The 22,219-nt window shown below is 49.0% G+C and overlaps 8 protein-coding genes across 8 annotated transcripts; 5 read left to right on the top strand and 3 right to left on the bottom strand.

Moving 5' to 3' along the window:
- Positions 1 to 1,306: 1,306 nt before the first annotated feature.
- On the top strand, positions 1,307 to 5,521 carry TRV_04942 (uncharacterized protein; the record flags this gene model as incomplete). The annotated part of the gene is made up of 1 exon (XM_003020902.1): positions 1,307 to 5,521. The coding sequence occupies one exon, from the start codon at positions 1,307 to 1,309 to the stop codon at positions 5,519 to 5,521; it is 4,215 nt and encodes a 1,404-aa protein (XP_003020948.1).
- Positions 5,522 to 6,519: 998 nt separating this feature from the next.
- Positions 6,520 to 7,812, bottom strand: TRV_04943 (uncharacterized protein; the record flags this gene model as incomplete). Its single annotated transcript, XM_003020903.1, has 4 exons — positions 6,520 to 7,026; positions 7,130 to 7,259; positions 7,434 to 7,478; positions 7,661 to 7,812. The coding sequence occupies 4 exons, from the start codon at positions 7,810 to 7,812 to the stop codon at positions 6,520 to 6,522; spliced, it is 834 nt and encodes a 277-aa protein (XP_003020949.1).
- A 451-nt stretch (positions 7,813 to 8,263) lies between these two features.
- Positions 8,264 to 10,867, top strand: TRV_04944 (succinyl-CoA synthetase beta subunit, putative; the record flags this gene model as incomplete). Its single annotated transcript, XM_003020904.1, has 9 exons — positions 8,264 to 8,456; positions 8,489 to 8,694; positions 8,749 to 8,892; positions 8,953 to 9,341; positions 9,411 to 9,624; positions 9,738 to 10,282; positions 10,341 to 10,372; positions 10,427 to 10,719; positions 10,787 to 10,867. 9 exons carry the CDS (start codon positions 8,264 to 8,266, stop codon positions 10,865 to 10,867), a joined length of 2,097 nt encoding a protein of 698 aa, XP_003020950.1.
- A 308-nt stretch (positions 10,868 to 11,175) lies between these two features.
- On the top strand, positions 11,176 to 12,742 carry TRV_04945 (thioesterase family protein; the record flags this gene model as incomplete). The annotated part of the gene is made up of 3 exons (XM_003020905.1): positions 11,176 to 11,337; positions 11,488 to 11,666; positions 11,752 to 12,742. 3 exons carry the CDS (start codon positions 11,176 to 11,178, stop codon positions 12,740 to 12,742), a joined length of 1,332 nt encoding a protein of 443 aa, XP_003020951.1.
- Positions 12,743 to 13,214: 472 nt separating this feature from the next.
- On the top strand, positions 13,215 to 14,645 carry TRV_04946 (uncharacterized protein; the record flags this gene model as incomplete). Its single annotated transcript, XM_003020906.1, has 5 exons — positions 13,215 to 13,512; positions 13,585 to 13,679; positions 13,735 to 13,853; positions 13,889 to 14,381; positions 14,451 to 14,645. The coding sequence occupies 5 exons, from the start codon at positions 13,215 to 13,217 to the stop codon at positions 14,643 to 14,645; spliced, it is 1,200 nt and encodes a 399-aa protein (XP_003020952.1).
- Positions 14,646 to 16,122: 1,477 nt separating this feature from the next.
- On the top strand, positions 16,123 to 17,299 carry TRV_04947 (uncharacterized protein; the record flags this gene model as incomplete). Its single annotated transcript, XM_003020907.1, has 2 exons — positions 16,123 to 16,130; positions 16,183 to 17,299. The coding sequence occupies 2 exons, from the start codon at positions 16,123 to 16,125 to the stop codon at positions 17,297 to 17,299; spliced, it is 1,125 nt and encodes a 374-aa protein (XP_003020953.1).
- Positions 17,300 to 17,729: 430 nt separating this feature from the next.
- Positions 17,730 to 19,252, bottom strand: TRV_04948 (N,N-dimethylglycine oxidase, putative; the record flags this gene model as incomplete). Its single annotated transcript, XM_003020908.1, has 2 exons — positions 17,730 to 18,792; positions 18,864 to 19,252. 2 exons carry the CDS (start codon positions 19,250 to 19,252, stop codon positions 17,730 to 17,732), a joined length of 1,452 nt encoding a protein of 483 aa, XP_003020954.1.
- Positions 19,253 to 19,762: 510 nt separating this feature from the next.
- On the bottom strand, positions 19,763 to 21,484 carry TRV_04949 (neutral amino acid permease; the record flags this gene model as incomplete). The annotated part of the gene is made up of 4 exons (XM_003020909.1): positions 19,763 to 20,752; positions 20,807 to 20,861; positions 20,993 to 21,135; positions 21,251 to 21,484. 4 exons carry the CDS (start codon positions 21,482 to 21,484, stop codon positions 19,763 to 19,765), a joined length of 1,422 nt encoding a protein of 473 aa, XP_003020955.1.
- Between the last annotated feature and the right edge of the window lie 735 nt (positions 21,485 to 22,219).

Consider the following 22,219-nt stretch of genomic DNA (forward strand, 5'->3'; position numbering starts at 1 on the left):
AACGCGCTATGCTCGTGGCCGTTCCCGTATCATATCCTGTTTCACGAGCTCTTCACCCTCAATCATAGCGGCAAGCTAGTGCATCCCCGTTCGCCCCTGGGCCTATACTGTCGAAAGAAAATATGAAACTTGGCAGTGTGGCAGTGTCCTCGGGCCTGTTGATTTGCTGGATCGCTTTAATATCTGGCGTCTCGTGTGGATCCCGTACTATTGTCTTTGCGTTTCTCCAAGAAGGCGCAGTCAAAGTACTATGAGCAGCTCCTCTGCTTGATACTCGTGTCTCCCGTCCCAAGGGCCTCCCTTTTTTCGTTTGTTGTGTCGAATCGCAACCCAGGTCTGGTCAAAGGGTGAGGCGACAGTCGCAATTGGCCATTCCAACGGTTCATCCTTGAGTCTCTTCATGGTTGGGGGTGAAGGCTATGATATCATCGTCCGCCGTGGTGCTCTCCGTGGTTGGTTCGCCCGCTCTTGTGCTCGTTACCAGCCAGCTTGTGCCTTGGCGACTTGTGTGAGATTTGACCTCTTTTTTTCCAGCAGCGAGCACAAAGCAAGACTTGACGTGTATTCAAAGCCCTCCGGGTTGTTGTTCTGCTGTGCTGTGCTGTGCTGTGCTGTTTGGTTGTAGCTCGTTGACAAGTAGTGTAAGGTAAGCCGCCGGGCTCGCGGTTGTTCTTTTTCCTGGTTCAAAAGTTGTTTCTGCCCGTTTAGGCATGAAATAACACAACTTCGATATTCTTCAACCTCACTTCACCTCCTCTTCTTCCCTTCACCGTCCCGTACGATCTCCCAGGCCGTCCCGAGCTCCCACTGGTGGAGAGCAAGCCAGAGTGATATGCTGATGGGAAAGCCCAGCAGATCCCTTTTTGCGACCTGTTCAGTGCTCGCCACCGAACGGTGAAGCCCTTCTCGAGCAGGGCCTTGTACCCGTCACTCCGCCGACCCTACTGTGAGTTCGCCCCCGTCAACTTCTTCGCATCCCAGCATTCTCTATACGGAGTTTTACTCCAGGGTTGAGAAGCTGAAGAGCCCGCTCTGTTTCTTTTATTCCTGTTTTGTTCATTTATCCTCTTGTGCTGCATCGTGGCTCTCCATTTGCTGACCCTTCGCGTTTTGACCAGAGCTCCATTCAACCCTAGATCCGTGATACACAGTTGTGCTAGACGAATGTTTATCTCGCTGTTATTCATATGGTCATGCCAGTTCTATCTATAAGCTCTCACGCCTTTCTGAATATCTGCGCCTGATCAGGGCTGCGACTTTTTACTTAATTCCGCATCACCTATATATCACCCGATTCTGCTGAGAGATGGAGCCGTCAAATGACGATGCTCCCAACCCGTCCTCGCCGTTGCGGCGGGAGCGAGCTCCCACGATCACGATTGACACATCCGCTGTCAGCAGTGCATCTAATGTTGGAGGTCCCGAAATAACTACAGAAGAACCGCAGGGAGAGAGTCGGCAAGGGGGCGGTGAGGGCGACAATGGCAAATCGACTGATACTCATGGCCAGCACGAAAGTACCTTGAACCCTTCATCCGAGAGAGAACGAGAACCACGGCCTATTTCACCGCATAATATCTCCTCGCCTACGTCGAAAACCGCCGACCCAAACTCGCAAAATTTCCTATCAGTTCCAGGAACACGCTCAAGGGGAAATTCTCTCGACTCTGAAGATGCCAATTCCCCTCGCTCGTTGGGCAGTGAGACATGCGTCCCATCATCGCCATCTACCGGTGAGCATCCTGACAAAGGTGCATCGACAAAGGACGTTGACGTTAGGAATGATCCAAATGCTTTGAAACCTGACCCCAAAACGGAGGACGACTTTGAAGTGGAGAATAACAAATTCGCCTTCTCCCCAGGTCAATTGAACAAGCTCCTCAGCCCAAAGAGTCTTTCTGCTTTCTATGCTCTAGGGGGCCTGGCCGGATTGGAGAAGGGTCTGCGGACCAACCGCTCAACAGGCCTCAGCATCGATGAAACTGTCCTGGATGGCACGGTCTCCTTTGAAGAAGCTACCAGTGCTAGCACTCCAGAACACACTCCCAAGGCATCAGGAAGGACGACAAGCATGAAATATGATGCAGAGGGTGTTTCCAAGAACAATGATAGATTCGTCGACCGCAAACGTGTATTCAGTGATAATCGGCTCCCCGCGAGGAAGACCAAGTCCATCTGGGAGCTAGCTTGGATCGCTTATAACGATAATGTCCTGATTCTTCTTTCCGTCGCCGCCGTCATATCTCTTGCACTAGGTATATATCAGTCCATTACAGCTACTGGAAATGAGGCTAGAGTGCAATGGGTTGAAGGTGTAGCTATCATGGTTGCCATCATCGTCGTTGTCGTTGTCGGAGCAGCAAATGACTGGCAAAAGGAAAGACAATTCGTGAAGCTAAACGAGAAGAAAGAAGATCGCAATGTCAAGGTTATTCGCTCCGGAAAGTCGGTGGAAATCTCGGTTCATGATATCCTCGTGGGAGACGTGATGCACCTTGAACCCGGTGATATGGTGCCGGTCGATGGTATTTTCCTCGAGGGTCACAACGTTAAATGCGATGAATCGTCCGCCACTGGTGAATCTGATGTCCTTCGAAAGACTCCTGGAGATGTTGTCTACCAGGCCATCGAGAACCAGGAACCTCTTGCAAAGCTGGATCCGTTTATCTTGTCTGGTGCTAAGGTATCGGAAGGTGTTGGCACATTTCTAGTCACGTCGACTGGTGTCAACTCTTCCTACGGTAAAACAATGCTCTCCCTGCAGGATGAAGGCCAAACAACTCCTTTGCAACTCAAGCTCAATGTTCTCGCCGAGTACATTGCTAAACTAGGTCTTACAGCTGGTTTAGTCCTGTTTGTGGTTCTATTTATCAAGTTCCTCGTCCATCTGAAAAACATCCAAGGTGCTACTGCCAAGGGACAGGCATTCCTCCAGATCTTTATCATGGCTGTTACTGTTATTGTGGTTGCCGTACCTGAAGGACTGCCCCTGGCCGTTACCCTTGCACTTGCATTCGCGACGACACGAATGTTACGAGATAATAACTTGGTTAGGCTACTTAGAGCTTGCGAGACCATGGGAAATGCCACTACCATCTGCTCAGACAAGACTGGCACTTTGACTCAGAACAAGATGACTGTTGTTGCTGGAACCTTTGGAACTTGGCCCAACTTTGGAGAGAACGGCTCATCTTCTACACAGCAGGATGCGAATGAGAATAATCAATCGTCAGAGACGAACAATGTTGCTCCTGCCGACTGCATCTCATCTTTGTCGCCCTCGGTCAAGGAATTGCTGCTAAACTCAATATCTTTAAACTCCACGGCGTTTGAAAGTGACGAAAATGGAGCAACTACCTTCGTCGGTTCCAAGACCGAGACTGCACTGCTCAGTTTCGCACATGACTATCTGGCACTGGGGTCTTTGAACGAGGCAAGGTCAAATGCAGAGATTGTACAGCTTGTCCCCTTCGACTCCGGCCGAAAGTGCATGGCTGCGGTTATTAAACTTCCAAACGGCAAGTACAGGATGTTGGTCAAGGGTGCCTCCGAAATTCTCATTAAAAAATGCACAAAAATCATTGCAGACCCAACCAGTGAACTCGCCGAAACAGAGCTTCGCGAAGAGGAACGCTCCGGCTTGAGGACTATTGTGGAACAATATGCATCCCGTTCTCTACGAACCATTGGTATCATCTACCGCGATTTCGAACAGTGGCCTCCTCAGGGAGCGCCTACGCAAAGGGAAGACCGCAAGCAAGCTGTATTTGAACGCGTGTTCGAAGACATGGTTTTCCTAGGTGTCGTTGGTATTCAGGATCCTCTTCGCCCTGGCGTTGCCGATTCCGTTCTCCAATGTCAAAAGGCTGGTGTTTTTGTCAGAATGGTAACAGGAGACAATATCATGACGGCAAAGGCAATTGCACAAGAGTGTGGTATCTTTACCCCCGGAGGTCTTGCTATCGAGGGGCCGGTGTTCAGGAAACTCAGCTCGCATCAAATGAATCAAGTGATCCCACGTCTACAAGTCCTAGCTCGATCCAGCCCTGAGGATAAGAGAGTCCTTGTTGCTCAGCTTCGAAAACTAGGTGAAACCGTTGCTGTAACTGGTGACGGAACCAATGATGCACCTGCTCTTAAGGGAGCAGATGTTGGATTCTCCATGGGTATAGCCGGTACAGAGGTGGCTAAAGAGGCGTCTGCTATCATCCTTATGGACGACAATTTCAACTCGATTGTGAAAGCCATCGCCTGGGGTCGAACCGTTAATGATGCTGTGAAGAAATTCCTGCAGTTCCAAATTACGGTCAACATCACTGCAGTTGTACTTACATTTGTCTCTGCTGTGGCCAGTAACGACGAGGAATCCGTATTGACTGCGGTCCAGCTGCTCTGGGTGAACTTAATTATGGACACATTCGCAGCTCTTGCTCTTGCTACCGATCCTCCCACTGATACCATTCTTGACCGCAAGCCAGAACCCAAGTCTTCCCCACTAATCACGCTTACGATGTGGAAAATGATAATCGGCCAATCTATTTACCAGCTCATTGTCACATTTATTCTCAACTTTGCCGGTAAAGACATCCTGAATTTCGGCCATTCCGAGAGGGAAGATCGGGTATTCAAAGCCCTTATCTTCAATACCTTCGTCTGGATGCAAATTTTTAACCAGTACAATTCGCGCAGAATTGACAACAAGGTGAACATCTTTGAAGGTATTCTGAGAAACAGATGGTTTGTCGGCATCCAGTTCATCATCGTGGGTGGGCAAGTCCTCATCATCTTTGTTGGTGGTCAAGCATTTTCAGTCGAGCGTCTCGGTGGAAGGGACTGGGGCATTTCGTTGATCCTCGGACTGCTATCCATACCCGTCGGCATCCTCATTCGCATGGTTCCAGATAGCTTTGTTCGGATGCTCATCCCGAGCTACTTTCGGCGGAAACAGGACAAACCGCAGGTATATATCTCTGATGAGGAACAGCGATATGAGTGGAACCCAGCCCTTGAGGAGATCAGAGACCAGCTCACCTTCCTCAAGAAGGTACGGGGCGGTCGACTAAATATCCTGAAGTACAAGCTCCAACACCCGGAGACTCTCATCCCTCGTTCCCGAAGCAACTCGAAATCCTCCATACCACAAACCCCGCAAGGCGAGGACCATGAGAACGGCAACACGCAGCCACCAACTCCGAGCTCGCGCACCCGGTCTCGCTCCAACTCTGCCTTTGGGCCTGCTGCGGCCATGGCTGGTGTCGTGGCGGGAAGCATAGCAGGCTGGTCGCCCGTTGGCCGATCAACTAGTGAACAGGAATCGATCAAATTCTCAGGCACGGGTCGACACTCTGGGCTTGATCAGCAAGAGGGCATTGAAGTCCACCCAGGCACTAGGGAAGACGATCCCATTTTGACGGATTACTCACATACAAGCAAAGTGCCACCGAGTCAGAATCCAGACCTGACGCCCGAATTCTCTCATACCCGCCCAACAGCCGGAGCATCAACCGAGAGAAGAAGCTGATCTAGCCCTGCCGCCCGGCCGCCCGTCCGAAAGACATAATTCACATAACATAAGCACAACGAGAAATATAACTCAAACATTCTGATTATGCAACTGCATGTTCAACGGCCTTTCATACTACGTGTTCTGTTTCTTTTTCCTCCTGCTGCCCCCTTTTTTGATTCTCTTCTCTCCGAAACAATTGACATGGCATATACCAGCATCAGCAGCAACCACTCAGGTTGGGCCCATAGCATATCAAGCACGTTTTAATATCCCTTTTTTTTTTCCTTTCCTGGACTGTTACAACTTTTCCAAGTTTACCAATCACCTACTTCCTTACTGGGGTATCATCACTATCACTTAACCAAATCCACAACCTCCGGGGGTCCTCCATTTTCTTTCATCTCATCCTATCCTATTCTACTGAATAGCCTCGCTCGGAGTCTCGGGTGAGAGCCAGGCAAAACCACATCGATCGTTTTCAGCATCCCACCCTCCCCCTTACTTGTTTGTTGCTGGTGTTTTAATAAATCTGTGTGGCGTCAGGGCAAGTTTTATCATTCTTTCATCCTCGTGGTATACGTCATTTTGTTCTTCTTTATTCAAACGCCTACCTATACGTCTACGTCTACTTTTATCTTTCTCATGTATATATATCTTTCAATGGCTTAGGGGGACCTACTTATCCTCTGCTTCAATAGTGTGTTCCTGGGGAGGGTGGCTTCAAATATCATATCCTTTCTGGAGCATCTATTTGAATAAAATATAGATGCATTTTGTCTTTCTACTTCAGTCAATAGAGGCAACTTTCTTTGTAGTTTTTATAGTAGAAACTTGGTATCATATGCTTTTATAGCATTGTTTCATCTGTATCATTAAAGTACATTGATTTCATATCAGGCAGCTAGAGAGGCCATATTAAAGGTAAAAACGGCAAAGACACGAAAGTCCTCCTTGATGTCAAGACAGGCAAGGCAAAGTGGAAAGTGTGTATGATGTGATATAAAAAAACACATTCACTCATCCCAGATAGCGGCCTTTGCCTTCTCTTCCTCCTCTCGCTTCTGCTCCTCAGCGAGCTTCTCCTTCTCGCGCCGCTTCTTCTCATTTGCAATCACAGTGCGGTCATATTCCTTCTGGCTATCAGATCTGGCCACTCGGTGACCCAGCGCGTTGCCAATCATCCTGGTGGCCACTGCAATCTGTTTCTCGGGACGCTTAGAGTAGCCTGAAGAGGTACACGATGCACTGCTGGTGGTAGAGCGGCAGCTGGACTGGCGAGACACGTTGGGAGTTGGAGGAGGCGCGCGGATGCCGCTGCGGCCGACCTGGTGCTGGTGGTGATGCTCGCCCTGCTGGTGGGTGCTGGGCTCAGCCGGGGGAGCAGTGATGGTTGTTTCTGCATCACTAGCTTCGTCTTCGGAGGAGAGGTCTTCGTCTTCCCAGGACTCGGCGATCTTGTTCAGACGGACGCCGCCGCGGGGAGTGGGCGTGTGGGAGTCGATGTTGGTGCCTGAGCCTAGCTGTTAGTTACTTGCAACTAACTAGTTTGATATACTGTGCGCGTAACCAGCTAGTGATAACTATCATAAAGACAGCGTGTTAAGATCAGAGTGATAGACGCACCTGGACGGCCTTCAGCCATGATTCTGGTCTTTCTGGCGGCGATGCAGAAGCAGGGGTAGATATGTAGATGTGGCAGCGGAAGGGAGAAGTTGGTACAAGGAGATGAAGCAGAAGCGCAGTAGGGAGACAACTAAATAACCAACCCAGCAAGACTTCTTCCAGCTTCACTTGGGCATCCAGCAGCCAGTGACTCTGGGGTTATCTAGCTAGCTGGTGATATCTCTGTCCTCTCTGTCCTGTCCTGTCCTGTCCTGTCCTTCACTATCTCGACTGGCCAGCAGTGCTTAGCAGCAGCCCTTCTCACTGATAAGCAGCAGTGATGACATCAGTCCGCTGGCTGGTTATCTCCCTAGAACCAGCCACTAAGTTAACTAACTAGCTAGCTAAACTGTGAGTTAGTTAGGTATGCCTAGGTGACTGACTAACTGGCTGGCTGGCTGGCCGGCTAACTAGCTAAGTAGGGTTAAGGGAAGAATAAGGGGCAACGGATGAAGGACCAAAGAGGCCCTGCATCAGCCCAGGATGACATGCAGCATCCATGCCAGGGAGTGACTGTTGAAGAACTGCTCCGTTCCGGCCTCGAAGTCTTGTCTCCCTTCTCTCTCGCTCTCGAATATAGGCCAGGATGGAGATGCGCTCACCATCCCACCGCGGAGAGCCGGCAGTTCTCGTAACCAGCTCATCGTCCCAGGCTCTTCAGGGCCGATCAACAAGCTAACTAACTAACTAGGTAAATAACTAGTTAACTCGGCAGGTCATCGTAACTAGTTATGTATCTACGTGCTGGTTCTGGAGAGCTATCCGCCTGGCCAACTGGTGGCTAGTTAACTAGTTATTTACCTCGGCCATTCCAGCTTCTGATATCCCGTCGTCAGTAGAGACATACGGGGGAATCATGACGGCCACAGGTCCCAGCAGCGCTTCTACTGGACGAGTGAGCCTGTGGGGTTCATCTTCTGGTCTCCTTCATGTTTGCTTTTAGTTGTCGTGAGACTCGCATTCTTCTTTCTCTGATCTTCCTCTGCTTCATGGGCGGACTCTTCATGCCTACGGAGTGGCTGGTTAACCATGTATATGCGGAGACAACAGTGGCTGTTTAACTAGTCAGTTAGTTGTACTGCGACTGACTCCATGATGGCCCCGAGATGGACGCAAAGCTCCCCTGGCCGGCTATTCGGCGGCCAGAGTCCATCTCGCTCTCTGCTACAGAGACATGTATATTCGTCTTCGCCATTCTCTGCTTCGGCTGGATCTCGGTCATATGAAGACACGCTGCCACACTTGAAGATAGGATCTCACACCAGGGTTCTCTTCCAGGGGTTTACCGGTAGGCTCTCACTCTGACTTCATTGACTACAGTGATAAATATGTACATTCTAACAGGTAAACAGGCAAACAGGTACTTGAATTCTGCGTCTAGAACTAGTGAACTGGGAACTAATGAAGTACAGGCGACGGCCAATGTCAAGGAGTCACTGGCATGGGGGACAAAGATTGTTGGAGGCGTCAAGCCTGGCGTCGAGGGTGAACATCTAGGACTGCCCATTTTTCCGTCAGTTCGCGTGGTAGGGTTTCTGGCTCGCTTGGATATTAGATACCTATATACTAACCGTATATAGGCACAAGAAAAGGCCAAACCAGATGCATCTGCAGTATATGTGCCCGGGAATCAGACGGCCAAGGCCATAGAAGAAGCTCTCGAAGCAGAAATACCCCTTATTGTCGCTGTGGCAGAGCATGTTCCCATCCACGACATGCTGAAAGTCTGTTCATGCATATTTACCCCCTTATCTAAACGACTGATCTTGCTAACACTGCCATAGATACACTCCATGCTCAAAACACAGTCTAAATCCAGGCTTGTTGGCCCAAACTGTCCCGGAATCATCTCTGCCGTCGGGAAATGCAGAATTGGGTTCCAGCCTCTTCCATGCTTTGCACCGGGCAATGTAGGCATAGTAGCTAAATCAGGCACGTTGGGCTATGAGACTGTTGCATCTACGACGAGAGCCGGGCTGGGACAGAGTTTGTGTATAGGCATGGGCGGTGATGTGCTTGCCGGTACAGACTTTGTGGATGCGCTAAAGGTGTTTGAACACGATGATGATACCCATGGTATTATCATTGTGGGTGAGATAGGTGGTGAGGCGGAGATGGAAGCTGCAGAGTGGATCAAGGGGTATAGGAGGAGGATTTCAGAAGCGAAGTTTAGGTTTTTTTTTTTTTTTTTTTTTTGGTACTCAAAAAGAATGAATTAATGGCCCTGGCTAACGATGTGTAGACCAATCATGGCGCTGATTGGCGGTATCGAAGCCCCTCCCGGACGAGTAATGGGCCATGCAGATGCAGGTGCCTGGACAGCAGAAGGTGAACCGGATGCCAGAACCAAGATACAGGCATTGCAGTCTGCGGGGGTGGTCATGGTCGATCACCCGGAGAAGTTTGGTGAAGGTATGAAGGTATTGTTGGCTGGTGCTGGTAGGAGACCCAAACCGGTATGTTCCTACCCTTATATCCAAGCAGATACAATCTTAATGGGTATATGTAGACACTATCCGGGCCTTCCTTGCAGAGAGCATCATATCACACTCTTACCAGGCGTCCACAGATAATCCGACCATCTAAGCCAGCAAGGTCTCCTCAAAGGAGGATGCTATACATCAAATCCTCTGATGCATTCGGACTTCTTAAAGAACAAGACATCTCGGTCGTCGAGTCAAAAGGCCCGGCTAATTTCACCCTTGCCATCGCTATAGACCGTAAAACGTGCGGTCCCTGCATAACAGTAAGCAACAGCACAGATGGCAACACCCACAAGTTTCCATTCAACTATCATGCACGAAACTTTGACATTGCATCTGTAAAAGATACTCTTGGTTTCACTAAATATCCTTCCATGGCCACTGAGTCCTTGGAGAAACTTCTGCACGGGTTGATGAACATTTTTGTGACAAAGGAGGCATTTCTGCTCGAGGTGAAAGCTGGTATCGCTCCTGATACAAATAATATACAGATCATTGATGCGCGATTTGGGTTCGACGACGCTGCGTACCGTAGCTCAGGAAGACAGGGCGATATCCATGTCCTGCGAAATAAAGCTGATGAGGTTCCTGCTGAAGTTGAAGCAGAAAAGGACGGTATAGTGTACATCACGTACGTCGGCTCATCTACCATAACACCCTGTTAAACCCAATGTTAACACTGCATCTAGCCTCCCTGGAGAAGGCCGTATAGGAACCCTTGGTAAGAGGCTGCCAGTGCCGTTCTCCATTTTGGTTTAACTGACTATCGACCTAGTAAACGGCGCTGGCCTGGCCATGAACACCGTCGATGCCCTCACCCTCCACGGCGGAAGCTGCGCCAATTTCCTCGACACCGGCGGCAAAGCTACTGCAGAAACCGTCAAGTCGTCCTTCCGAGTCATCCTATCTGATCCGCGAGTAAAGGGCATCTTTGTCAACATCTTCGGCGGCCTTACCAAGTGTGATATGATTGCTGAGGGTATCATGATGGCCTTCCGTGACCTGGGTATGAAAGTCCCAGTGGTAGTTAGACTAAGAGGAACAAACGAGGAACTCGGCCAAAAGATGGTATGTCTGTCTTCTTTGCGTATCCGGAGTCATTATTGTTTACGTGCTTTGCTCACTCCGTCTATAGATAGCGGAGAGCGGGTTGCCTCTCCACGCCTTTGACTCTTTCGAGCAAGCTGCAAAGAAGGTCATCAGCTTGTCAAAGTAAGATATAACATTGACGTATATACCAGAATATATGTATGTATGTACTCCGTAGCTCCGTCTCAAAGAACAATAAAAAAGGATAAAAAAAGGGGGCCATCAAAAAAATCGAGGGACGTGGGACTCGAACCCACAATCTTAGCTTAGCTTACTACTCGCAGCAAATGAAAGTAGGAGAGCTACGCATTACCCTTCTGCCAGCCCCTCTAACGCTAAGTAAGAGGGCGCCCTCTTTCAGCCCTTAACCAGGAAGGTCGCCGGGGACGGCAGAGAGCCACTACTGACACCAGCCATGCGCAGGCGGGCATATAGATGATCAAAGCAAGGCCACAGAGAGAGCTTCATACGCTGCAGGATTCTGCCTGGCCTGCTCAAAGGCTCTTTAGGCAAGTTACATCATCTAAGCAGGTGGTAGACTTCGCTGGTCGGAGAGAAAAACGCCGGTCCAGCCTTGCCGCGGACCTCGGCATCCTCGTCTGCTGAGTAACGCTAACGCCGACTTCAAGTTTTGCAGTAGTGGGCCTGCGGACAGCCTCCTATCAAACTGTTGATAGCATAGCGGACATCTACTGTTGAAAAGCTGCTGCCTGGGACGTTGTTGGGGGCGAGTGGATAGGGACACAGCTCAACCTCGAGAACGATGCTGGAATCGCGGCTCTCCCGGCCTCCCACGCTCAACATGGCCCGTCTAGCCCTCGGGCTAAGGCACAGCTGTTGCTTATCCCCATTGAGGTACCAGTTACTTCGACAAGTCCCTGCTTCAGCCACATCCATCCGGGCTCCAGTGAGGGCCTATTCGTCTGGTTAGTGTTTATGTACATATCTCTTTCCCCTACGGTCCGCTCCCGGCGCATTTTTATGCCGTTGGGAAAACTTTGCCATTTATAGTCTTCTTATCTATACGTACATACATATATATATATACACCTTCTTGCGTATTCATTTCACTTACTTGATTTTCTCTCCAGGTCATAACCAGACTGCATCCCAAGGCGCTTATTCTTATACATATCCTCCTCCTCCTCCTCCTACATATAAAAAACGGTCACTTTTCCGTCGCATACTCGGTTTCTCGGCCATTGCTCTCGGCTCTTTTCTCGTCGGCGCCATGACAAGCCCGGAACTTGTCGACATGGGTAGCGAGATCGCTTCTATGCGGCAGCTTTCGAAGACTGAGGTGCTCTACATACCCCCAGATGAGATATCCAAGGAAATCAATGACTACATCGACACACATCCTCTAGCTGTTTCGCTACGGGGCGATGCCAGATACACCGAATCTCGACCGCATCTAGAACAGCCTTCTATGACTCGTGCGCATAGTCTCACGGGCGGTACATTGACAGGTCCAGGCCGTATAGTCGTGCCTCCATTCACCTGGAGCACTACGGACGGCTCATCGTTTGTCTCGATATTTTATCTGGGTTCCGACGTGTGTGGTCACCCTGGTATTGTCCACGGTGGACTCTTGGCTACTCTGCTCGATGAAGGGCTTGCAAGGACATGTTTCCCCGTTTTGCCAAATAAGATTGGTGTCACGGCAAATTTGAATATTGACTACCGTGCCCCTGCACCAGCCGGAGAATTCTTTGTCCTGAGAGCAAAGGTCACTAAGGTCGATGGCCGTAAGGCATGGGTGGAAGGCTGGATTGAGGGCCTGCCTAAAGATGGAACCGACCCTGTCAAGTACGTCGAGGCGAAGGCTTTGTTCATAGAGCCGAAGATGGCTGCAGTAAGTTCAATCATTTTACCACCGTCAGTCATACTTGTGCTGAAGCTAACATGTTTAAACAGCTACTTACCAAAGGTCAAAAGGACACCTCTGCCAAAACTTCACCCTCCATCGCCCGTTGATACACATATATTCCCCGTCTTTTAGCTCCGCGTTTCCCATTCAGGTCTACATCCAGAGATAGATTTCTTCCTTCGCACTTTTCTTATGGCTTAACTTGTTAGAAGCTTTGGCGACGATAGACACGTGTCACTTAGATCTTGTTTAATAAACATGCCACCAAATGTACCAGTAATAAATATAATGTTACCTCGATGCTTCCTCTAGCTGTCGATGTAGGACTCGGTGCATGTAATATCGCGGTGGAGCCAACCTCGGCTCCTCATTGGCTCCAGCACCACCGAGCTCTCACCTTAACCCAACCTATTCCTATCTATCCGTCTAACAACATTCAGATGTCAACAACCACCATCGCTCACCATTCAACCAGCTCTACCTTGCTCAAGGACGGAGTGTAACTATTCAGAGAGCCATCAACCCTCTCTGGCCGTTCTCCTTATGATCGCGCTTTCGGCCCGATAACCACCAGCCACACCGAATAACACTTCAAGCCGTCAGAATGTCCAAACAAGCAAGATACATCCTCCTCTCGCTACCAAACTCCATCTCCCCTTCACATCACCGCGATGATGCCCTTGAAGCCATACGCTCGATAGTTGCAGACAACGGAAATTCATTCCCCTTCACGGTACCAGAGTTCAAGATCGGAACCCTGGACGCACTCGTACAGCAGGCAGATGAACTGGGTAAAGCTGAGGCACTTTGCGAGAATGTCGTTAGTAAAGTGGGAGATGTGCTTTCGAGTGTATTGGAAGGCGATGAGGCGCAGATATCGAGGATGAAGATGGTCAATGAGAGTGCGTTTCTGTCTTTGAATACCGGGCGGATAGGTGGGGTATGAGAGAAGGCCTGGCTGACGAGGAACATAGGACCGCTGGATCAATACCTGCAATCTTTCTCATGGAACAAGGTCAAATACAGAGCTGACAAGTCGTTGGCAGAATTGATTGACCTCCTGCAAAAGGTACATGTCCGAGATGTCGATGTTATGGACGAACGATAGCTAACTTCCTAATCAGGAAATCAACAGCATCGACAACGATGTACGATTGAAATTCACCCAGTATAACGGCGTCAAGTCAAACCTGGCTAGTCTACAGAGGAAGCAAACGTCAGTCATGGTTTATGTCTCTGTTCTGTATGTTTTATTTAGATACTAACATTTTTATGCAGAGGAAACCTTTCCACCAAGTCCCTGGCCTCAGTTGTTGATCCTAGCCTCCTCGTTCAAGACTCAGAATACCTAGAAACTCACCTCATTGCACTCCCCAGCCGAGATGTCAAGGATTTCCTACGTGCATATGAAACTCTCTCACCCATGGTCGTTCCACGCTCGTCCATACTACTTGCTTCAGACGATGAGTATACTCTCTACGGCGTGACGACGTTCAAGAAGCACAGTGCAGAATTCATCCACAAATGCCGCGAGAACCGATGGACGCCGAGAGAATACAAATACGTCGAGGACGGCGGCGAAGAAGAACGCAAAGAAATCGACCAAGTTGCTGGCGACGCTAAGAGGCTGTGGGGTGAAGCTCTGAGACTCGGAAAGACTGGATGGGGCGAAGCCGTGATGGTGTGGGTGCACATCCTTGCTTTGAGAATGTTCGTTGAAACCGTCTTGAGGTACGGACTGCCGTTGGACTTCACATCCGTCTTGATTAAGGTACGTACCGCAACCCCTTCCCTGTACCCTTTCCCTATATCCGTACACAAAGCTAACCTCCCTCATTAGAGCACGGGTAAGAACGCTAAAAAGATCAAGGATGCGCTCGACTCATCGTATTCTTACCTGGGCGGTAATGCGTTTACTCGGGACAAGAAAGGTCGGGTTCGGAAGGACGACCCGAATGAGATGCAACAGGTGGGCGTTCCCGACACGGCAGCCGAATTTACAGCATTTGTATATTATGAGTTCGAGGTAGAGTAAGTTAGTTGGTTGTTATCTTGGAACTCGGGATGGTACATAGCTGCTTTGCTGTTTTTGTTTTTTTGTCTACATATCTCTACTCCTATGGAGTAAGTACCGTTTAGGCTATCTATGTGGAATTTTAGGCCGTCCCTTTTTTATCACAGGCAGATATATACGTACTAGAATTGGATAAAAGACCATGAGTCTGCGATCACCGACAGTTTTGATAGACTTCTATGTCATTTGATTCGCTATTAGTGACACAAAGACCGTTGGACTCAATTTGATGGATAACAACAGTCTTTCAGAACCACCTCCTCACTACCTTTTCCCACATAGCAAAAGAGCTGCAGTAATGCCCAAAAGTACAAAATCGAAGAACAACTGCAGACTTTTGGCCCTTATGCCCCTGTCCTGTCCAAAGATCTTGATGGCCAAGGGAGATCAGGGGAGGATCGCCGAAGGAGAAATATCACCAAGCAAAGACGCTGTTTCGTCCAAGAGCGGTAAAGCGGATACGGGACTCCAAAGGCCAGCAACACAAGTCTGCGTGTGCTCCCTCCCTTGCTATCATCAAGCTGTTATCCGATCCTCAAACTGAAGCCGAAACCCTGTGTTGACCGAACACTTTTTCAAACGAAACACGTTTGGTCGCCAGTTAAGATCATCGTCAACCTCAACCAATCAGTGACTTTAGACTCATCTTGATGCTTAGCAAACCTGTCAGTCTAGAATTTAGTCCTCCCCAGCTCCATCGCACGGCGGAGCCAAAGCCCAGGCTGGCAACTGAGCTGCTTAGAAATATCTGGGTCCAGAATTAATAACTCGCTTGGCCAGATGTACTGGAGACCCAAATTGGCCACCTTTTTCTCTGCACGGCTGCTTATATACGGGGAGCGATGAGGAAACGTTTCAGGATGTAACCAGCAAGGTTACACGGTTACGAGACGGTATGCCGAGTCGGGATCCCTTTGGCGATAGAAGTTGATACCCAGGAGCTGAAGAGTGCTGAAGAATGAGGCTCCGTCGTTGTCTACAGACGAGGGAATGGAAAAAGAGATGAGCCGATTTACACGCTGTTCTCTGGGTACAAACCCGTACTTAGGGAGGCTAAATTTGGTTGAGAGGAAAACTTATCGCTCCCCTATAAGTGCTTATTATTTCCATGGTACCGAGCGAACCATCATCAGGAGGGGCGTTTCATCCGCCAAACTCTGCAACGTCCTGATCTTCTTATCTGCGGCAGATGTACGAACTGCTGAGGGACCCGACCTGAACCGTCCCTCTTGTCACCCAGCTAACCTGTAATCTTACCCCGGGAACCGGGATCCCCTTATTACCCGCATCCGAGTTTATCCTCCACACCTGAGAAGGCTGGATTGATATAAATCTTGACACATCCAGCTGTCAGAGGAGAATCATATCAATTCTTCACATCACAAACCTCTTTCAGGACTCGTTTTCAAGGCTCATCTCCCTTGTCACAACAGCTACAATGGCCGCGTAAGTTCACCACCATCTGATTCTTGAATCATGACGAGCTAATTCGCCTCAGCTTCCTTCATTTCCACGAGTCTGAATTCACTCGAGAGACTCGCGCTGCCCACATCGGCCAGAAAGGTTTCACCGTCTGGTTCACAGGTGTTTCTGGGTCTGGAAAGTCCACCATCGCCGTAGCGCTTGAAAAAGAGCTCATTACCAAACGCAAACTCAACACCTACCGACTTGATGGGGATAACATCCGTTCTGGTCTTAACAAGGGTCTAGGCTTCACTGAAGCAGACCGAACTGAAAACATTCGTCGTATCGGCGAGGTTGCCAAACTTTTCTCCGATTCTGGGATGGTCACCCTTACTTCCTTTATCTCACCATTCGCCGCCGACCGAGCCGCCGCTCGCAAACTGCACGAGCTTTCAGATGCAGAGAAAGAAAGAGGAGAAACTCCACTGCCGTTCATCGAGGTTTACGTTTATGTACCCGAGAACCTCGTCGAGAGAAGAGACAAGAAGGGCCTAGCGGTATTGGCAAGCAAGGGACTGCAGAAAGGGGTCACTGCCGTGGGTAAGAAAGGAGATGCAAGATACGAAGAACCCAAATCTCCTGAGATACGCATTGACAATGACGAAAACATGACCATTGATCGCGCAGTCAAGCAAGTCATAGACTACCTCGAAGAGAAGGGTCTACTCACCAGTCCACCAGACATTGAAACTGCTGAAGCTGAATCCGCAAAGCGCGTGAAGGAAGGTCAGGAAATCAAAGAAAAACGGCTTTTACGGGAGCTGGATGAGCGGGATGCCGCTCTCAAAGCCGCCAAGGCTTCTGGTGACAATAAGGAAATCATCGATGCCTATGACCGAGCAACTAAGGCCGCTGGAGCTCTCAAGGCCTTTTACACGACTAAACATAGAGTGACTGCGGAGGCTGCCGAAGCCGGCAAACTCGCTGAAGATATGCAATCCGAAATTGCTAAGTTGGCCGAGCAGGTGGCTACCTACACTGCTGGAACTGAGGCTCGTGCCGTCGCGGGCAAAATCTACAAGGCCAAGGTTGAGGCTGATGATGCTGAGGCTCGTGCTAAGGCTGCTGCTACGGAGGCCGCTACTAAAGCTGAGGCTCTTGCGGAGGCTGAGGCTGCTATGGCAGAGAGTGATAGCACAGTTGCTAACTAACTAGTCGTCTATCTGCTGGGTCCTCCCCTGTTTTAGTCTGTTGTTTGCTGTTAAGATATCCTCACACCTTTATATATAGAGCACGGAATAGTCATGAACGATGAACATAGATTTTGTTTGTTTTATTATTTGGGAATAAACTACTGGTTGTTAAATTGCCCAATGCGACTCTTATTAAGTTCGTTCCTAAAACTAAACACGCATCCGTGTTATACATATGTGATGGTTATAATAGGTCATCCGTTGGATCATAGGCAGTTAACCTGAAAAAGCAGAGATATATACTTCTATATACACACCTTTTGAAGCCGTATCAATTCGCTATGTAAGGCCTTTGGAAGGCTAATTGCTACGTTTAATACAATACACAAGGTATAAAATATGAATACTAATAATACGCAGGATGGAATTTCATGTACTAAACCATACTTTAACCTCTATAGAACTTGGATTCGATCCATGGCATAGGAGTAACAGTAGCTTTGCGGAGTTTCTTGCGGACAAGTATCCCGACCTCCGTACCCTTCTTATGAAGGCCCTGCTTAATGTATCCCATGGCGATGTTTGTACCACCAAGAGTTGGGCTGGGGAGACCAGAAGTAACCACGCCAACTTCGGTTTTACCGTCTGCAAGGTCCACGATGACGGCGCCTTCACGGGCAGGTGCGCCGCCCTCAACCGTAAAACCAACTCGTCGCCGAGTGAGCGTCTTGGCTGGGGATGCAAGTTGTGGGAGAATGGTGGAAGCTCCATTGAATTTGGATAGGGGAGAAGATGGGTCCCGTCTGTCTTTACCAACAACCCAGCCAAGACCAGCAACGGGTGGTGTCTCGGACAGAGATATATCATGACCATATAAACACATACCAGCTTCCAAGCGGAGAGAATCACGAGCGGCCAGCCCTGCGAGCTTGACATCTGGGTTGGAAATGAGGAGTTCGGCAACACGGCGAGGTAAATTGGCATCAGAATCAGTAGGAATGGAGATTTCAAAGCCGTCCTCCCCGGTATATCCTGTCCTGGAGATTAGAAGACGTGATGGGGTGCTTGATCCATCTGGGAAGTTCAAATGGAGCTGGCGGCATTGACCAAAGTGAAGGGTGGAAAGATCAGCATCGGCAGACGATTCTTTCTTGATAAGGGGCTGAAGTGCGTTCGCACTTGCAGGACCTTGAAGTGCAACTAGGGCCCTGTTATCAAGTATAGTCCAGTTAATAACTGAGTCGCGTTTGGAGGGATCTTGAGAGTTCCTGAATGCCTCGATTTCTTTTGTTAGAAACTCGAGGTCTTCCTTGCGGCGACCTGCATTTGTAACGAAGTAGAAAGACTCCGGTCCAAGGCGTGTGACCACAGTGTCGTCAACAATTCCACCAGTGCTTTCGTCAAGAAGACAGGACAAGGTAGAATGGTTATCCTTTAGAGAGTCGAGGGAGGCAGGAGTAATCTTCATCAACAGGTCTCGTGCACCTGGGCCGATAATGTGGTGTTGTACCCTGAGTATGAAGGATGCCAGTTAGACAATCAATTTCAAAATATAACACGTAAGTAACATCAATGCACTCACATATGGCTCACATCAAACAAACTGGCCTTCTCTCGCGTCCATTTGTGACTCTCGACGTGGCTCAAGTCGGCATATTGTAAGGGCATGGCATACCCCGCGAAAGGGACCATTTTGCCCTTGTGCTCAACATGGAAGTCATAAAATTGCGTCCTCTTGATGTCAGATTCAGCTGCAGAAGAGCTGGAGGCGAATCTCAGCCCTGATGGTTTTCCCAACGTGCTGCTGGCAATCAATGGCTGCCGATATCTCACAGTCGGAGCTCCGTGAATTTGGCGGTAATGTCGGCTCAATTGAGCGCCGTGGGTAACTCCGCTCCAGCATCTGGAGCTCACCCTGGCCTGGAAGACACCGCTTCTAGCGAACTGGGGTACTCTTGCGATTGTCTTCATGGTGAATATTGAACACCGGACTTCTGGAATCAATACAGGGCAAAGTTCGGCAGCAAGAATGAAGTCGGAAAATGATCGGAAAAGTGACGGGGAACTTTCTAATAGCCGGTCACGTGGAGATATGAGTTCCTGTCGGCCGATTACCTAATAGCTCTGTCACATGACCCATTTTCGGTCCGAACACCCAAAGCAGAACATCCATCGATTACTTTTCAGCCTCCATTCAAAAACACCAAAACGCCTAATATCCTCCTGTAGACCTCCATCGAACTCTCCATCGAATTTCCTTCATATATATAGGCTGTTGAAAGTATACATCCCCATTATATGATCTTGCAGGATAGCCATGTTATATACCCAACTCCGTGAGCAACCACCATGGAAAATAGAACTGCCTCTAGCTCTTCTATAACCCGTTATCCTTACAGGAAAAGGCCTTACCGACCTTCCCACTCTGGTAATTGAGCACGACACTGTCAACTGATGCCTAGATAGGTTGTTAGTTGACTGTCATTTTGAAGGGCTGTAGCTGATGCATCTTACATATGTTCCTGGGCCAAGGAATAGCAATCCGACGCCAATGAGGAAGATATTAACACCCCATCCGATCCATCCTCGTATACTTCGGGGCTTTCCTGGCTTCTCTGCTTCGTCTGCAGACTGCATTCGTAGATACGCCACTCCCCAGAAAATGAATCCAAAGAACGAGTCAAAAAGCGAACTCATTATAGAGAGAAGATCGGTGAAGAATGGAATAACCTCCGCCACGATGAAAGCAAGTATCCAAAGCACCGCCAAAATTCCAGCCCAGGAAGACCAGCCGACCAGAGTGTGTTCTGTCTTGTGCCGAGTGTTGTCGAAAATGCGGAAAAAGATGAACCGTGCAGATACCGATGCATACAGCACCCCAAGGAAAATCAATGTAGGTAACATGAATGAAAAGGCAACCTTCTTGTATACCTCATTACTGAGGGAGCCAAATGCCGGTGCAGTCATGTATTGCGTGCCTGTAAAGACATAAACAATCGCACCCACAATACTGAACACGATTATTTCCGCAATGGTGACCGCCCAGAGAGCTTTGCTAAAATCCTTTGGGTTTCTCATCTCAGCGATAAAGCTTGGAAGGGTGATCTGGCCGATGAAGGTATAGCTGATGTTTAAAAAGGCAGACATTCCCGCAACAAAGGTCGTTCCAGGGAGTGGGAATGCTGTGACAATAGGCTCACCCCCCATTAACTTGCCGTCGGGGCCTTTATGATTGGGGTCGGGGTTATACTTCGCTGGGTGAGCCTCAAGTCCGGCAAATATCATCGAAAGGAGAACCGATATAAATGTGAAAAAGGCCGATAGAGTCGCAAGTTTCGAAAGCGTATTGAAAGTCCTTGGTATGGAGCAGACAAAAGATATCACAGCTGTCACTGCGACAAACACCACAGTACAAGTGCTATGATTTGTCATTGTGTTCAAGTACTGTGCACCGACCAAGCAATGTAAGCCCTAGAGACACATGTTAGCAATAACGCGAGGATGGCCCAGGAAGACAAATCACACCTGGATGAAGGTATTGTTGAGGAGGAACATGATGGCCGTGAGATACCATGCTGCCCTAGAACCCCAGAAAAGGCGTTGGCCGATGTCACAGATATCCCGTACATCCGGATGACGTAGGCAATATTTCCTGAGTATACCAGCGATTAGCGAATGCGAGGCCCCTTGTGTCCTGACAAGAATACTTACCAGATGACCAGGGAAGTATATAGAACCATTCCGGCGACCACAACTGTAAGTATCAGCCCCGGGACTAGGCCGAGGACCGAATAAGAGTATGGAAATGACATGATAGCCAAGCAGATGTACTCTGAAAATAACAGAGCTGCAGTCTATTTCGGGAATATTCTGTGATTAGCACCCTAACCACAAGAGTAGAAGAGTCGGTTTCGAGAAAAGTGACTATTCGTCACAATGAAAGCGGTGGGAGAAGTTTAGCAAACAAACCTTCTGCCAACTACAAGTCCTATACTTGATGGCATGGCCTGCTTCCAACTCAACCTGCTTGCTCACACTCATAGCCGAACTGCTGTCATCTTCGCTGCTGGAGGTTTCATCTCCAACACCACCGTACCCGCCACGGGCAACAATTTGCGAGGGCCCCCTAGCATGAGTAGGCAACGGAGAAGTATCAATTGTCGAGAGGTCCTTGCTGACCCCATGTTCTGGATCTAACGCCATTTGATAAATCTGATGGTACGCTTCCAGCGTACGGGAGCAGGCAGGGCGGTGGCAGCGATTCTTCGTTCGGCTGATGACATGTACTTCAAATTTTGCTCTTTCTGTGATAGGTAATAAATTACGGATGAATTCCTCTTTCCGGGAATGTTAGAAATTAACGATTGAACTTTCTTGAAAAGGAGATATAAGCTCGTGGTCGCAATATGTCCACGGGTAGGTGGTAGAAATTTAATTCCGTTCGGGTGAAATGTTGGCGGCTATAAGGTCAACGGATTACCCCAAATATATATAGCAGGATGGCAATTCCATCGTTTCAATGTGACGTCGTAGCAGCGACGTGGAAAAACTCATATCCCTGTGCTAGTAGTGGACACCCTTTGCCCCCACCCTGAATTCCGCAATCAGGAAGCGTATCTCGATCATCCATCGCCGGGCATCTAATTGGATATCATTGTTGTTAGTCTCCCGCATCCTCCCATCCTGGAGCCCCAGTTTCCACCAATGAGAACCGTGCGAAGGATTTCAGTCTTGGCATATGCTTGGCAGACGCTTGACACGTGGGGTCGGTGATGTCATTTTTTCCAAGTGCAGTTTAGCGCGGCGGCCCCTCCGTTGGCAAGCCGACAAGTGCCAAGATTTTGGGGAAGCTTGGTTGTCTTGACCAGTAGCTTATTGGTACCACAACATACATCATGTAAACAGTCGGCTATTCGCTTGTTTGCATATCTACATCTA

Source organism: Trichophyton verrucosum (genome assembly GCF_000151505.1).
Source record: "Trichophyton verrucosum HKI 0517 chromosome Unknown contig00376_1.f1.exp, whole genome shotgun sequence".
NCBI lineage: Eukaryota > Fungi > Ascomycota > Eurotiomycetes > Onygenales > Arthrodermataceae > Trichophyton > Trichophyton verrucosum.